General features: G+C 31.0%; 1 protein-coding gene and 3 long non-coding RNA genes across 6 annotated transcripts; 2 read left to right on the top strand and 2 right to left on the bottom strand.

Annotated features, from left to right (window-relative positions):
- Positions 1-881: 881 nt before the first annotated feature.
- Positions 882-3,921, bottom strand: LOC107854027 (thymidine kinase). The gene is made up of 4 exons (XM_016699030.2): positions 3,499-3,921; positions 2,446-2,590; positions 1,472-1,593; positions 882-1,366 (listed from the first exon to the last, which is right to left on the bottom strand). Exons 1-4 carry the CDS (start codon positions 3,639-3,641, stop codon positions 1,093-1,095), a joined length of 684 nt encoding a protein of 227 aa, XP_016554516.1. The 5' UTR covers positions 3,642-3,921; the 3' UTR covers positions 882-1,092.
- Positions 3,922-12,284: 8,363 nt separating this feature from the next.
- On the top strand, positions 12,285-14,939 carry LOC107854017. 3 transcript variants are annotated; one of them, XR_007044548.1, is made up of 4 exons: positions 12,285-12,458; positions 12,649-14,411; positions 14,579-14,644; positions 14,789-14,939. It is a non-coding gene; the product is annotated as an uncharacterized LOC107854017 (long non-coding RNA). The 3 variants fall into 3 exon arrangements; XR_007044549.1 differs by having other exon boundaries at positions 12,649-14,123; positions 14,213-14,939; XR_007044547.1 differs by having other exon boundaries at positions 12,649-14,644.
- Positions 14,940-15,008: 69 nt separating this feature from the next.
- LOC124887223 lies at positions 15,009-16,267 on the top strand. The gene is made up of 2 exons (XR_007044550.1): positions 15,009-15,054; positions 15,512-16,267. It is a non-coding gene; the product is annotated as an uncharacterized LOC124887223 (long non-coding RNA).
- Positions 16,094-16,357, bottom strand: LOC124887224. Its single transcript, XR_007044551.1, has 2 exons — positions 16,323-16,357; positions 16,094-16,140 (listed from the first exon to the last, which is right to left on the bottom strand). It is a non-coding gene; the product is annotated as an uncharacterized LOC124887224 (long non-coding RNA).
- Positions 16,358-17,884: the final 1,527 nt, after the last annotated feature.

Raw genomic sequence — 17,884 nt, 5'->3', positions numbered from 1 at the left:
TCTGAAAACTAACTGTTCTGGCGATATTCTCGTTTCCCTATCGAACTCGTCCAGAAATCAACAGAGAACGATGAGATTCCGGCAAAATAGTCGCCGGAACAACGACCAAACCCACTGAAACCCGTTGTCGAGTAACCCGAAATCAACACAGTTTTCTTCTCCGTTTCAGATCTCAACTTCGAATCTCTCTCGCACGCGCGAATCTCTCAGTGTGTGTGCGATTTCTGAGTGTTGTCTGTGGGTGTACGGTGGTGAATCGAAGAGAAGAAGGTGATTGAGTATGTGTTCCCTCAAAATGGAAGATGGTTAATATGTTGTGTTGTTGATGATTAAAAAAATGGAAAAAATGGAGGTGGTCCGTCCATGGCAGTGTATTGTTGAGAGGTGCGTGTCAAGATAATGAAGAAGAAGCAAAAAAAAAAGAAAAATCCGAAAGATCCCCCGCCCTCCCCACCCCCGTGATGGTCCATTATAAGAGTTAAAGAATGGTGTTTGTGAGAATGAGTTTCTGTTAGTGAATTGTGTGGTCCCCTCTCCTTTTTTTATTTTGTTTATTCCTTGTATTTGTATGTATATGTTATCAAAAGGTGGAAAAAGAAATGTGAGGGGTCATGTGGGGTAGGAGTAGAGGTATGGGGGTGGTGAGGTAGGTTGTTAGGGGTAGGTGATTAGGTAAAGTTTGTTAGGATAAATTAAAATAAGATAAAAATTATTAGGGGTTGTTACTTTTGTCATTTTATAAAGAAATAATTACATGATTGAGGTTACATAGGAACAAAATTACGTGTCTACAATACACATCCAAAGTTGGAGGCATAGATGCAAGATGCTAGACGTTTTATATTGCATGAAGCAAAAACATCTCTATTCCATAACAAAAATATTCAGAAGAATAGTAGAATCTCCATTAAAGCCATAGCTTATGATTTTGTCTAGAATTATATATTGTCCTCCTAACATTGATAGTGAAATATAGGATATTGTTACTGAGGTACATGATCCAAAAACCAAAAAATCCAAACATAAGATAATTGAAACAAACTGAACACATGAAAATATATATATACACACACACAAAAACTAGAACAGTTACTAAGCAACTAGTGGCTTCTCTGAAACTAGTTCAACCTGCACTTGATGAGATTCGAGGACCTTTCTTGCAGATTCCACGATCGACTTGCCATTGACATAGTGTTGTCGACAGACAGGCATATACATATTAGCACCACCTATAAGCTCCTTCTGCATCTCATCAGTTTTTCTCAAGGTGAAAAATGCGCGTTTGCCACATAACTCGCATCTTGCTGTCAACTTTGTAACAGTATCTGCAATCGGAATAATATCAAGTACAGAGCCAAACTTCCTCCTGTAACAAGCAAGCATATATTATCATCAGAATACAGTTTGTGCCAATTATGAAACTCCAAATCTAATGATAGAAATAAACTATTGGTTAAAATTCAACAAATACCTTAAGTAGTCACCATCTAGGCCAGCAACAATTACAGTCTTCCCATCAATATCAGCAGCATTGCAGCAGAAATCATAAAGGTCATCAAAAAACTGAGCTTCATCAATGCCAATCACATCCACCTGCTAACGAATAGATTCGATGAGGAATAAAATCATAGGTAACCAGAAATAAACTGCAACACAATGAAGAGCAAGAATTACATTAGAGCTTCACAACAATTAGTATCTTTATCGTAAGCTAGACAAGGTTGTTCTTTCACAACGCCTTAGCTCTGATCCAAGTGATTCACCTACTCTATATGCTCAACTCTTCCCCTTCCCACTGGATTTTTTTGGCTGTGGTATGTTCCAACCCCCCCGAACCTGCCTCTGACAAAGAGTCCTGCAGTAATCCATTAAGTTTTATTCCCTTGGAGACTCAAAGCACGACTTTACAGCTATAGGTGGCGGGTCCTTGCTACTAGGCTAAAGGACAAACAAAATTCAAATAAAAGTTTTACCATATCTAATACTTTAAACTTTTAGTTCCTCTCCTTGGAAGAAAAAAAGTGGAAGGCCAACCCTAAATCTCATGGTACTCCAAGAATTTCAAATTAATGTAAAAAAGTCTACCCTTTCTTTTTTTACATCATGGATTTCCAATTTGATCAACATAGTTGCAACTTATGTTGTTCGGACTCTTCAACAATGCCAATGGCTGAATGTTGGATCCTCCAAAGTTGGTGCATTATTAGAGGATCCAACATGAGTTGGGAGAGTCCCAGCCGCATAGGTAGCAACCTAGAATCTGATCATCCATAATTACACATACCCCAAGCAAAACCTTTTTCAAGACTTAAGTTAAAACGAAAACAACACACTAGTCTTCTAGGATCACAAGTCTAGAATGTCAGTCAAGTACTAAATCTCCATTCACTTCAGTTGAGTCCAAGAATAGTACAAGAAGAGAGGGAAGGACGAAAAGGACACCACCTTTTCATAGGCATCTAGACCAAATCTGTGTTTGAAAGATGATAGATCAGGCAATGCCCAACATGGGAATTTTGTCCCATCATGTGTCACCACTGCATCTACTGCATACCGTGTATCTTTGTTTGACTTGATCATAACCACATTCCTACTCACACAGTTGGAAAAACAAGTTATAACAACAACAACAACATAGCAGGTATACTCCCACCAGGTGGGGTCTGGAGAGGTAAGTGTACGCAATCCATACCACTACCTCAGAAGTGAGAGAGAGAGAGGTTGTTTCCAATAGACCCCCGGCTCAAAATAAAACAATCTAGAAAAGGAACAGTAAAAGAACAAAGTACAATAGAAATTACCACACCCAAAAATGCTACACACAAAACTCACCAAGTAATACAACAAACAGTACAACAATTTGAAATAAAGCTAGTACTATAGCTACTAACACGAATAACAAAGTCCTCCTACCTATTAGTACTGATGCACTCATTCCTACTATACTTCTACCCTAATCCGTCTCCTCTACACCTTTCTATCTAGGATCATGTCCTCAGTACGTTGAAGTTGCTTCATGTCATGTCTAACCACCTCCCTCCAACATTTTTTCAAACACCTCTGCCTCGTCCAAATCCATCCATAGCGAACCTCTCGCACCTCCGAATCCATCCATAGCGAACCTCTCGCACCTCCGGACTGAGCATCCATGCCCCTCCTCATCACATATCCGAGTCATTTCAACCTCGCTTCCCTCATCTTGACTTCCACCAAAACCACTCCTACCATATATCAAATAACCTCATTTCTAATCCTATCTTTCGAACAGAAAAACATTGTGGAAATTAATCGCCTGGATTAGCAACATAGAACTACTTCAATTTAACATATCTTCAAAACTTGAAGCATCTACAACAATATTACCACCCATTATATATCCACCTATCAGAAAAATATCTTTTGTACTAAAGAAATTGACACATTAAATTTTAAATTCCCATTATCAACTTTTTTAGGAATATCTAGAATTCATACTAAAGTGGCAACAAATAATTTTACCTGCCCAAATTGGATTCAGAATTAACCCGACGAAGAAGAGCAGTAGTTTTACCAGCAAACATAGGCCCAAATATTACATGAATTTCGCCAGTATCATTAGGCACAGAAACTGGATTTTTCAATGATGAATTAGAAAAAGACATAGCAAAGATTATAATTTTTTATAAAAAAAAAAAAAAAAGAGCTAAGATTTGTTGATTTGTGATGATGAATGGATTTCAAGATCTTTTATCAAGCTTTATATAAAAAAGGAGTTTGGTTTTGAATTTTGAATATTTTTGGAGGAAAGGGTCAAAGGCATATGAAATTTTTCGTTTTTTAAAGTTTGGAGGGAAGAATTGAAAAATATTCAATTTTCCAAGCAAAAACACGGGGGTAGAACATCATTTACTTCCCTATTTTAAAATAGGCATTACACATCGCCGCAACTTTAGTTGACCTCCAATTTTAAATAGGGTGACAATTTTTTAAATAGTTTTAGAATTAATTTTTTTTGTTTTTGGAATATTGATTTGACTTCAATTTTAAGGTATTAGTTAAGGAAAGATGACATGATCGGAGCCATTTTAAAGTTAATGGCCTAAGTTTGGGCCTATGGATATTTTATGTCATGACAGGCTATACTAATTTCAAATAATAGTTATTTTCTATTCTTTCTCAATTTGGGTCATTTAGTCTTTTTTTTCTTAGTAGTTGTTTGGCCATTGGAATTTTTTTCTTTTTTTTTTGAAAAATTATTTCACTTTAGTAAAAACACGCACCGTTTGGCCATGAATTTTCCAAATTCAACTCCGAAAAATTATTTGAAAAAGTGAAAACACGTTTTACTTGTTTTCACTTTTTTCACTCATACTTTTCTCATAAAATTTCAAAAACAACTTTAATTTATATTCATGGTCAAACACAACTCCAACTCCAACTTCATCTTCAACTCTAACTCCGAAAAAAAATAATTTTCATGGCCAAACGGGGCCTTAAATTTTCAACCTTTTCCAACTTGGGTCATTCAGCTCTTTCCTAAAAAAATTTCAGTTGTTCTTTTTCTTTTTTTTTTTTTTTGCTACAAATTTTTTAATCAAAAAATATTCTACTTTTTTTATTGTTTAAAAATAATAATTAAATATAATTGTATAAAAATGTTATAATTATTATATAGAGTATGTATCTATACAAGATATATGTATAGAAATTGTATAGTACTATCAAATATGTATATGTATAAAAAATATATAAAATGTGTATAAAAAATATATAATTGTTGTATAAAATGTGAAAAAACTGTATAATTTTAAATAAATTGTGTATCAAAACTATACAATTTTTATACAGAATATATATATGTATAAGATATGTATAAAAGCTGTATAGAATGAGTATAAAAACTATATAAAACAAGCCAGCAAATTGAAATGGCTAGAAAATGAAATTTAAATTTCATGACTATTTTCGTGGAATTTATTTGAAATGAAATATCATTTATGTACTTTCCCCTTTAATTAACGGTTAAACTGATAACCCAATAAGATTATATTAAAATTATATTTTTATTCTTATATAATTGCGACTTTATATTTTAAATACACGCCCAATTATTTTTTGCATTTTATAGCTATTGTCTTAATGTTATTCTTTTTTTGGCACAATACATAAACATGCACTTAAACTTGACCTCAGATCACATCTATAATCTCCAACATTGGGTGTGCACAACTAGGCTCTTAAATTTGTATAAAGTTGAACAAGTAGACACATATGTCCTATGTGGCATCCTACGTAGCCAATTCTTGTCTAACGTAGCGTCCTATGTGTATTATGACATATAGGACGTGGGTGTCTACTTGTTTAATTTTATACAAGTTGAAGTGTCTAAAGTTGAAAGTTATAAATGTGATTTGAGGTCAAGTTAAAGGGCATGTTTATGTATTATGCCTTTTTTTATATAAACTTGTTGGCTTGTTGGGTTTCCACCCATTAATATAAACTATAAATCTACATTGATTTTCTTTTTTGAGAGATCGCTATCGATTGCTACTACATTCTAGTTCGCTACTTAACCAAAAAGAAAACAAGTTTGTTTTAGTAATAATGTATTTAAACTTGCTTCTACTTGTAACTTGTGTAGACTTTTATGCATGAATGTAGTGTATATATATGAACATATGAAAATAAGAAGAGAATGTGAAAAACAATAAAGGGTGCATTTTCTTATTGGTTTGGTTATTGATTAACGGTTAAACTGATAAATCGAACCGTTAAGGACCAAAATCGATAACAAGTATCTTATTGGTTTGATTATTGATTTAGCGTGTTGGCAAATCAAAAATCGATAAACCAAATCGATAATACTCAAAATCGAACTGAACCGACCAATGCACACTCCTAATTTTAAGTGCTCATAAATAGGTATTTAAATTAAGATAAATAACATAAATATACACCTTAAATTATCATATTTACATTAATTTCATCCTTATAAAGTAACAACAAAAATCTCAACTAATTATATATCTTCGTTGGATGTATCGGGAGTTAACTACGTATCTCAATAAATCTAAAATTAGAAGAAGAAAAAATCTGAAGCTAATTATGTATCTTTACAAAAGAAAAATGTATTTTTATAAGATGTATAATGTATCTCGACAAATCCAAAATAGAAAAAATATATCAAAAGATAATTATGTATCTTGACAGACCCAAAATTGAATTTTTCAATAATTATGCAAAATGTCAGAATTTTCAGTAATTATGCAAGATTGGATGTATTATGCATATTATTTATTACTCCCTCCGTTTCGAATTAGTAGGTCCTTTCAACCATGGCACACCCATTAAGAAATCCAATGATTAGGAATACATTTTACCTTTCTACCCTTCATAACATTGTAAGACTCAATAAATAATGAAGCATGGAAAATTGTAGCATATGCATGCATGGATTGAAAATCAATAAATTATTAAAAAAAAATTGGAGAAGTGAAAACTCATACACTCTATTTCATATTTATTCTATGTAAAGAAAAATGTATCATTGACTATAGAACAAATGTTCAGCAACTTATTTTGGTGCCCAACAGTAAATAATTGGCTAATCGTAACTCTCTTCTTAAAAGGTTTACAGAACAAAGTTGAAAAAAATGAATATTGCAAGTCTACTCCTTCCAATACCTAAAGGTTTACAAGAACTTCTTTTGAAAGAATTCTTCCAAGTTGGGACCTTCGTTGATATCGTAACCACCGTGAAATTTAATGATTCATGTACCATACACGAACATGCAATTAAAACGATGAATATAAAATCAAGCTTAAGACTTTGAGAATGAAAGTGAATGATAACTTCCTTGTATAGGCAATTATTAACTCGTTACCATTTGAATACGATTAGCCAAATTATCAGGATCTACCATTGATAAATCATTGAATATATTCTCCTTCAGAGGAGATTATAACAAAATACGTCTATTTTTCTCTAATTAATCATCCAATGAAATTTAAAGTTAATCGGGCATGTCAAAAGCAGTAAATCACCTGAAAATTATGGCAAACATCTAGTAAATCACTTGCTTATTTATTCATTAAAACGTTTATCGAAGTACATGAAATTTGTATTCTAAGCATTTTTTGGCAAATGTATTTTATTAAAAAATTTAAATTTTACTTCAAATTTTAAAAATTTTGGAGGCAAATCCCACCCAAAAAATATTATAAAGGGTTACTCAATCTAATATTTGTTAAAATAAGCAAGTGTTAAAAAAAAAATGACTACAACACATAATCTCAATGTTTCATGAAAGATAATAGATCTAAATATACCGGTCGAATTTGAAGATGATTGTTCCGTCACATATCATGTACCCGATCTTAATCTTGATTCAACTACTCCAATAGACGAGACATCTTCGGTGAGTAATTTTTTGTTAGATTTAAACAATAAGCCAAATGAGGAAGATACACCATTTGAGGAAGGACCACAATCAATACGTGAAGAATCGAGTATTATCAGTATTGGTATGCATATAACTTTTTGCTTCTAAATTGTTGAGTTCTTCTTTTTTTTTTCCTCATGCATTACGTTGTTCACATCTTGAGAAAACAAATTATTTAGAAATACTACTTTCAAAATAAATTTTATATGCATGCTCTTAGAAATCCTACGTTGTTAGACTTAACTTTCTCTTATAAATGCATATTATTATAAACAAACATTTGTAAAGTTATTTTTTTTAAAAATAATAATTAAACAAGTGATTATATACATGATGGCAATACAGATAATGAAGTACCACAACCACCAAGGCTCAAAAGAGAGTTGAGCAATGATGATCGTAAGGCAATATATGAAGCACTACTAAAAGAAAGTGTTACTGAAAAATTGAAAAGAGGAGCACAACAAATAGTGGCAACACATTTTTCAGTTTCAAAGCGAACAGTTAGATGTATTTGGAAGCAATCCAGTTTCGGTACACAAAATGATGTGTCACATAAAAAGAAAAAAAGTTGTGGTCGTAAGAAAATTCAGATTGATGCTAATGGCTTTAAGGCGATTCCATTGAATAAGCGTACATCTCTTCGATCTCTAGCTTGTTCATTAAACATGAGTGCAACTACTTTGTTTAGGCGTTTGAAGGAGAAAAAAATACGAAGGCATTCAAGTGTTATTAAACCACTTTTGTCAGAAGCAAATAAAAGGACCCGATTGCAATTTTGCTTATCAATGGTAGATCCTGAGAGCATACCGCATGATCCATTTTTTTTGGATATGTATAACACTGTTCATATTTATGAAAAGTGATTTTATGTGACAAGAAAATGTGAGCGCTATTATTTATTACCAGAAGAAGAAGATCCAGTGCGTACTTGTAAGAGCAAAAATTATATTGAAAAAGTCATGTTTTTAGCTGCTACAGCCCGACCAAGGTTTGATTCTAGAGGAAATGAATTATTTTCTGAAAAAAATGGTATCTATCCATTTATCACACAATAGGCAGCAAAAAGAGATAGTGTCAACAGAGTTGCAGGCACACTAGAGACAAAATCAATATCTTCAATAAATAAAAAAATACCCCACCCCTATTTTTTATCTTCTCAGACGACTCCTGTCAAGAAAGCTACGAAACAGCCACTGTTGATTGACGTCGTCGGAGCTTCGGCGAGTTTGATGGGGGTGGACCAACGTCGGGAGTAGCGCCAGCCTCCCGCGAGCATATCCTACCAAAAATCCCCAAAATCTACTAAGCCAATCGCTACCAATTTGAGTTCGAACACAGCATCAGCGGAGCCTCAAATTCAAAATTCCCAACAAAATTTGATGAGAAATCAGGTAAGCAACACTAATTTATCAAAAGCCCCAAATTATTCACCCTTTCTCGCTAACCCCCGTCCACCCCCACCCCTGCAAACACCGTCTCCCGTGCAACTTATCCAATAGAAAATTTTAATAACAGTGTCTACTTCCCACTGAAACACTTAAGAGTGACCTTATCATCACAAATTACTACATATATTTTACTTCAATCACAGTGTGATTTCTTCTTTCTCCATCTACCGTCAGCTCTGCCGCTCAAAATTTCAAATTTCAATAACCCATCAAACAAATCCATCCACCCCTGCAACACACCTAAAAAAAGTAAAGTAATATTTTTCTGATTAATGGAATTACTATTTCAAGATTGACAATTCTTGTTCGACACCTCTGAAAAATAAGATCTTAACAGCTAGAATTACTATTTTCTAAGTTAATACTAAAAATGTACAACTAATTAATGGAGGAGCAAGAAGATTGGGATAGAGATGGTGGTGAGGTTGTAACAGCAATGCGGGGTATGGGGGTATAGGGTGAGGGTGGGGGCATTGAGGAAGAAAGGCCTGACTTGTTTTTTTAATTTATATATATATATATATATAACATTAATAATAATAATAATAATAAAAATGGGTCGTACCCTTTTTAAAAAATAAATACACGTTTTTTTTTTTGCTTAAAAATGTCACATCTGCATCAGGGACGATATTAATTCACTTTAAAGTTATTAAGGGAGGTAAATAAATGTTCGTTAAGTTAAAAGTCTAAAATAAGTTGTGCGAACAAGTTCAGGAGTTAAATGGTAACTTTTTCATATTTAGAATTAACTATTGGAGCCCGTGTCAACACGTGTCCAATGTATCCTACTTTTTTTTATATCACAATTTATGTTGCATTGATGAAATTTGAAAAGTCAGTCAATTGTTTTGAAGGATTTTTAAATTTCTCAAGTTGTTAATTAGTAAGACATAGTAATTCTAATTTCCATACACTATACGTTACTTTTCAGTCTCAATTTTATGGCATTGATGAAATATTTGAGAAGTCAATTAAATTGGTTATATAGTTTTATTTAGTTATTTTAAGTTGTTAATTATTACTGAATGATTTATACGTGTTCTACATAATTTTTCAATTTATATGACATTGATAGAGTTTAGAAAGTTATATGAGTTTTTAAAAAAATCTTTAAATATTTTAATTTGTTAATTATTGTGATTTATATAATTTTTCGTGATTTTTTCAAATAATATATATCTTTCGCTATCCCGATTTATATTTCACCGATAGAATTTTTGAGTCAAACAAAAGTTTTTATGTGCCTTGAAATAATTAAATTATTATAATTTATAAAAAAAATTACGTGTTGTGAATATTTGTCTAGCCACGCAGCTAGAATATAGTGACCAAGTGATGGACTTGATCCTCAAGTCTTTTCCACGTTTATATCCATTTTTTGACCAAGTAAATTTTGGCCTATAAAATAGGCCTTTGATGTGTATTATGAAAGAACAGGAATACAGTGAGAATAATATTATTAATCATCACCAGTATACATATTCGAGCGATGTGCGGAATATTTTTTTTATGAATATCATTCAAAAAAATATTAATTTATTCATTTAAACTAATAAACTGTTTAAAATTTTTAATTACATCACTTTTTATTTTAAATTAAAAAAGGTAGCCATTTGGGCCATTTACTAATTATTAAAAACAAAATGAGGAAAAGTTGGATCCGGCAATGACCCAAACCCAAACAATCTAAAAAGACAAATCTTAGAAGTCGAAAAGTTATTTGTCATTGATTTTTTTATTTAAAACTATCATCATTTAACTACTCAATTCGGTGTGTTTAAATACATAAATATTGATAATTCAGGTAAGATAATCATATATGGTGATTATTCAGATAGGAAAAAAATCCACTATAATTAGAATGTGAAACTTGTGAAAAAAGTTGCAATTCAGTTTTGGTTTTGATTATTATCTAAAAAAAACAAACAAAAAAAACTAATTTGATTTTCATTATGTCACACTACCATTCACGTCAAAAAAATACAAAATAAAAAAGTTAATGCACACCTTGATCACTTTATGATCACCATATTTTAATTTTAAAGACCTTTCACACCCTCCTTTTTTTTAGGTAAAAAGTATTGATTCGAAGTTTATGAGATTTTATAATTATAATAATAATTGAATTTATAGATATTTAATGAATTTTTTTTATATATATATAGAGTTTGGATAAAAATTATTGAGTTTACGTAAACATATTAAATTTATACCCTAAAATATAGTTGAAATATATTTTTATAAAACTACTTGAGATAAACAAAAAACATACAAAAATCAACAAATAAAAATATGGCATACATAACATACACATTCCAACGATGTTTTCAACAATTTTTATAAATTTACCATAATCAAAAAATAAAAAATTAAGATGAATATATAGAATTCAAAAAACATATATACTAAATTTCTACGCAAAATATAAGTTTCAAATGTTTTCCAAAAATTATTTTACATGCATTTCGTCATACGTAGAATATATATATATATATATATATATATATATATTAAAAAGGTCACATAGTTCAAGATTATGCTTGTGTGGTGTTTACTCATCATACAAAACTAACTTGTTTTAAATAGTTGATTTTATTTTTTATAAAATGTATAAATCTGTATTTTAACGAAATTTTTTTTGGAAGATTATGACAAAATAATCACGGTAATATTGTTTCCCCCCCCCCCCCCCCCCAAAATTTGAGGAGGAATTTTAAAGTTGGGAAAGTAAATTAATGTTATTTCCTCAAAAAGGGTAAGAAACGTATATAAATAAATATAATTAATTGATCAAATTTTACTCATCTAATAATTATATGTAGTAATTAAGGTAAATGGGAAATATAGACACAAATATTCAACAAAGATTTTAATTGATATATATCTATTAAACAATTTTTTTTTAAAAAAAATATTTGAAATCTACTATAACTTTCAACTAAAATTGTAATTCAATAATTATAAAAAGGTACTCTTACTGATTCCAATAATTCAAAAAAAAAAAAGAATAGTAGAAAACGTGTATGAGTAAAAAGAAATTATTTTGTTGATTTTTACTCCCTCAAAACACTTTAATTATTTGATTGGGAAGTTAAAACAAAAATTTAGGAGATATTCTAACTGATATATATCTAATAAGCAAATTCTATTTTTTTTCTTAAAAAAATTCTTTTTCTTGAAATATGCTACAACTTGCAATTTAAATCACAATTCAATGATTTTACAAAAGTAGAGTTATAATGTGCAATAAACAATCTAAAAAGTATATATAAGATATATTGATTATTTTTAAAGAAAAGTTGATCCAACATTTAAATGTGAAGCCCAGCCCAAACTAAAACATGAAATTAAGGTCCAGACCAAAAGTACAAAATATCTATAAAAAAAAAATATTTTTTCTAAATAGATTAATCTAGAAATTAGTACAGGTAGTCAGCTTATGTCTGAATAAGAAAAAGTTTCCCTTTCACTTTCACCTCTATTACAAAAACTTCAAATTCGATCTATTTTTGCAAGGAAAATATATAATGTCACTATTTGAAGAAAAATGGAAGCTGAAAGGATGAAGAAGCTTTATAATTCTGTAAGTTTTTTCAATAGATTCCGAGCTGTTTCTTTTAGGAATTATAGAGATATTTGAAAATAATCTTCATTTTTTAAGTTGATATCTAATTTTGCTGTCTTTGTAATGTCTGGTAAGCTTTTTTTTTTTTTTTTTTTTATTTGCACATGCAAGTAAAATGTTTGATTTTATTTTGTTGGATTTGTAGCAGATGTTGGAAATTAATCTTTGTTTTTGTCTTTCAAATCTGATTTTGTGGTCTTTTAAAGTCTGGTAAGCTCTCCTCTCCCTGTGAAATTATTTTTCATTTTCGATTTTGAAGATGTAAGTGAAATTCGTGATTTTTTATTGTTGAATTTTAGTAGATGTCGAAATATGATATTAGTTTATGTAAGTAAGCTTGCTTTTTTTTGGTCTCTATAATGTCTGGTATGCCCTTCTTTTCTTTTGATTTTCTTTTCGTTTTTGATTCGAATATGCAGTTGCAATTTAGATTTGTTCTTTTGATACGAACATGCAATTAAAATTCGAGATTTGATGCAACTGCCTTGAAAAAAATATATAGGATGAAATGAAATTTTGAGTAATATAAGATTGGGAGTTGTATAATGACGTTAATGGTATCTTCTTGTTCCATTTATACTTGTTTTGATGATATAAGGTGCCCTGTAGTGTTTGGAATTGTATTTATATCAATTGGCTGGTTGCTTCTGGAAAATACTCTCCTTTCATCTGAACCTTAATACAAATTCTTGTCGTAAATGGTGGTTTGCTTAAATAATAAGTTCCATTTTTTTCTTTAATTTTGTCTCAAATCAGTGGATTGAGACTCCATTGAAGCTAATACCACCACTTAGTTCAAGAAAAATCAAAGAAATTGATGAACTTATTTCTGAAACTTGTGCTACAGTCTTTCCCCAACTCAAAATCGGAGCTTACATTTTGATTACAGTGAACCAATATTTGAATAAGTAATCATTTGACAGCTCAAGCTCTCACCAGGTGCAAATCTTTGTATTCGTAGACTTATGTCTAATACAGGTACTATCTAATCTCTATAAGCTCTAATTTCGAATTATTGATCATCCTATTTCATCCCTTGCATGCGTGTTGAGATATCTCCCTATTCTGGTATATAGTTGCCAAGATAATGTAGACATTATCCTAACATGGTTCTTTGTTTTCTTCCTTATTGTTGTTTCGGTATAGAGTGAACTATTGTATTATTTTTTTGATTCATCAGTAGCTTTTCAGGATTGTATAGTATTTTTTTTTTCTAAAAGGAAATGGAAGGAGCACTATGAGATTGTATGTAGTGGCAAACAACTAATAGCTTATTTTATAGCTGTTTCCTTTTCTTTTTCTTGAAATGTCGGTATCATGGTTGTTACTGGATAAGAATTGGTTACCAGTTACTCAATGCAGATACTAAATTCACCGACTAATAACCCCTTTCCCAGAGAGCCAGTCAATTTTGATGAGGTTTCTATGCATCAAAGCAGAATTTTTGACCAATATCATCCTTATTGTTTCACTCAAACTTTAACCACATCTTTATGTTATTTCAGTTAGCTGAAAACATCCTCCAATTTTTCAAAAGTTATCCAAAAACATCCTTCCGTTAAGTGTTCTGTCAGTATTAATGTTGATCCGTTTGTCGCATGAGTTGGTCTCATTTTCTTAAAGGTGAATGTCGGATACATGCACTTAACGAATTTGCTATTCGTCCTGTTAAAGGTGTATTTTATGTTTCTCTAACACAAGTTTCCTGACAGGTGGAGCGTAGAGCTCCTGAAGATGTTGCAACAGGATGATCATTGAAGTCATTTAAGTTCCTTAAGACCAAAAAAACTCCCACAAGTTCACCTGATCTGAAGTTTGGGCATTTGAAATTGAAGAACCCCATGGTGGTGAGTGGACTCAAAAACTAAAATCTCCATACAGAGACGTTAAGCTTCTCTCTGAACAGTTGAGGTATATTTTTACTTCTATTGACTACAAAGCTGGCAGTAAAACAAAGTACCTTACTCTGTAAAAGTGTTACCAAATGGAGGTTTGGTTGTAGATGTTTACATTTAGAGATTTTCTATTGTATCAATTAACATTATTCAATTCACCGTGGTGCATGCTGCATGCTGCAGGCTCGCGAAAAGTTTTTATGACTAAGGAAAGGTACAAAAAATGACATTACCAGTGTACTGGAGGAGGTATAGACAGACATAGCAGCTAGCCATTCATACTGCCTATAATATTCTGAAGTCCCTCTTTTTAAACTTTTGCACATATGAATGCCTACTTTGAAAATAAATGAAGGCAAAAAAACTTTCTTAACATGATTTTAACTCTTCCAGGAACTCCATAATGTAAAATCAACTTTCGAGCAAGCTCGATTCAGTTTGGTGAGTGAATGTGGCGCTGGAGCATCTCAAGGGATCTCTCTGACTTTAATTCAAGAAGTTTTACCACAATAGCAATGGATGCTCGGCTTCGTTATTTCAAACAGGCATGTCACACACATGGGAGCTATTCTAGCCTATTTGTTTTCAATTTCTCATATTTTATTTCTATCTTGTAGGGATATGAGTTTTTGCATCATATGGAGCCATATATCAATCAGGTTTGTCTTGTTGTTGGTTTAATTGGTGGCAATTTGATTGATGCAACTTCAATTTGATTTATTTCCGACAACAAAGTTAATGATCAAATTTACATTTTGGTAATGGAATGTGCAAATACCTTGCATCTTTAATTGTCCTCCATTTCTTTGTTCTTTTTTACTCAGAATTGTCCCTCAATTTGGAAGTATTATTTTTAAAAATACCTTACTGTATGAAACAAAATACCTTGCTGTAAACAGTTACCAAATGGAAGTATTCTCTGGAAAAAAAACACTATTTGGTTATAGATGTTTGTGTTTTTGGTTCCCGTACACTATTCTGTAGATGACAGTATGTTTCATTTTGTTGAACTGTCTTGGCATTAATAATTATGTTTCATTTTATTACATTTTTTTATTTTATGTTGCAATTTTAATCAAATGTGTGTATGATTTTTATCATACCTTTGATTTGCAGAATTTTCAAGCACTTTGACACATTTTGCAGTAAAACTTATCGCCAAGTTTTCCAACCTTCCTATTACAGTCCTTACAACTCAGGTATGGCCACTTTTTGTCAAGGTCTATGTGTATTATGCTCGCAACAACACAGAAGCTCCCTTCCTATATTTTATTAAAAATAACATAGTTTAAAAAATAGTCATCTGTCAAAATATAAATTATTAATGGAATAGTGTTACTTACATCCATGCACTCAATTAATTGCTTGATAGTTTTAGCTTCAAGCGATCCAGAAGATAATAACTCATCTGAAATAGAAGAAGAGTTATTTTGAGAGGATATTCGACTAATCCTCTCGGCTTTACCTCCACGCACATCTTCCATTCTGTATGGGTTGAAGTTTTGTTAAAATCTATTTCATATAACAAATTATTCAATGTACTAAAAAGAAATGGAGAGTATACTACTATATAAACCTGGAGATAAATTCAGCAACTTCAGGCAGTTGAGGATTTATCCATAATTTTGAAGCAGTCCAAGAATTGCGCACAAAATATTTTCCTGCATTTATGAGTATATTTGTTATCACATCATGAAATTTGTATTCAATATAAATCTTACAAATGTATAGAAAAAACTAGAAACCTTTGAATTTATGTGCCAGATAAATTCAGCAACTTCAGGCAGTTGAGGATTTATCCATAATTTTGAAGCAGTCCAAGAATTGCGCACAAAATATTTTCCTGCATTTATGAGTATATTTGTTATCACATCATGAAATTTGTATTCAATATAAATCTTACAAATGTACAGAAAAAACTGGAAACCTTTGAATTTATGTGCCTGTACCAACTGCATCACCCCAATTACAGGCTTATCACCCAAATTACAGGCTTATCGATAGATCCCTCCAAGTGCGGACGTATTTGAAGAGCGAACTCACCCCAGAAAGTAGCTTCAATCATTTTATTCCTTCAATATATACATATAATTATATAAAAATTGAACAACTTCAAATTTATAATTATGTTTGTCGTCTTACTCGTAATCTTGTAGTTCAACATTCATGAACAACGATTTATTGCCTTGTTTGTATTTCTGTACCGGTCCATAAGCGACAATCTCTCCGACAACATCTTTAAAAGGTAGTGTGAGATAGAGTTAATGAAACGTTCTAATTATATAATAAATGAAAAAAAAAATTACCAAACAATTTATTCTCATCAACATCGACTGGGTTGATCAAATCTTCAAACGGGCGAAATTTGAAGATGGCCAGATCAAATCGTGGATCATCTGTTTTCTGTATTGTTGTTTTGTGGGTAAACAACAATTTCATTGTGTGATTGTTGGTTTTGATTTTAGACCTGTTTGGTATAACAATAAAATTTTTCAGAAAATATAATGCTTGTTCTTGAATTTCCTCGGTGAGCTTAGTGAAAGCGGAAGTTCCAATTGATGCCCGCATGTGATCACCCTGCAAACAAATAAGAGTCCATATTTAAGCGTATTATAAAGCAAATAAAATAGTTAAAATAAAATATGCATAAATTACATATACCTTTTCGTCTTGCTAAAGTATTTCTATTGATAACAGTTTATTGGGATTTCCATGTTCTGAAATATTCCACAATCGTACTATGCAAACTTTTAAGTTCCATTGCATTTTTGTATTTGATATCTCATGAATGAAGTTCATTTTGGTAGACATTTTTTGCTGGATATTGGTAACTCTGTATTTCTTTGGGGATGTTACTGAAACTATCGATTTTTTATTTAAAATGATGCTTTAGTTTTTGAATTGTGTAGTTGAGATAAAGATGAATTAACATATTTAAATTGTTATTGTTATCTGTTTGAAGTGTCACTATCCTAGTTGAGGTAGTCAGTAAACAGTAAAGATTATTTATATAATCACAAAAGATTTAAATTGGTGAAAGATAGTCACACATTTATTTTTTAAATTTACACTTCATCTCTATTTTTTAAAATTTACACTATATGTGAAGCGTTTCTTTTTAAATTTACATTGTATCTCTTTTTTTTTAAAATTTTTTTTTTTTTAAAGTTGAAATTTTTTTTAAAATAATCAATAAAGATTATTTAGATAATCACTAAAAATTTAAATTGCTGAAAGATAGTGACACGTTTCTTTTTAAAATTTATACTTCATCTCTATTTTTTATAATTTACACTGCAATGTAACACGTTTCTTTTTAACTTCACACTGCATCTCTTTAGTTTTTAAATTTTGTAATTGAGATAAAGATGAATAACATATTTGAATTGTTATTGTTATCTGTTTGAACTTTGAAGTGTCACTATCTTTGTTGAGATAATCAGTAAAGATTATTTTAGATAATCACAAAATTTAAATTGCTGAAACATA

Source organism: Capsicum annuum, chromosome 9 (genome assembly GCF_002878395.1).
Source record: "Capsicum annuum cultivar UCD-10X-F1 chromosome 9, UCD10Xv1.1, whole genome shotgun sequence".
NCBI classification, from domain to species: domain Eukaryota; kingdom Viridiplantae; phylum Streptophyta; class Magnoliopsida; order Solanales; family Solanaceae; genus Capsicum; species Capsicum annuum.
The sequence above is the reverse complement of the archived record's forward strand: the minus strand, read 5'-3'. Positions and strand labels throughout refer to the sequence as shown.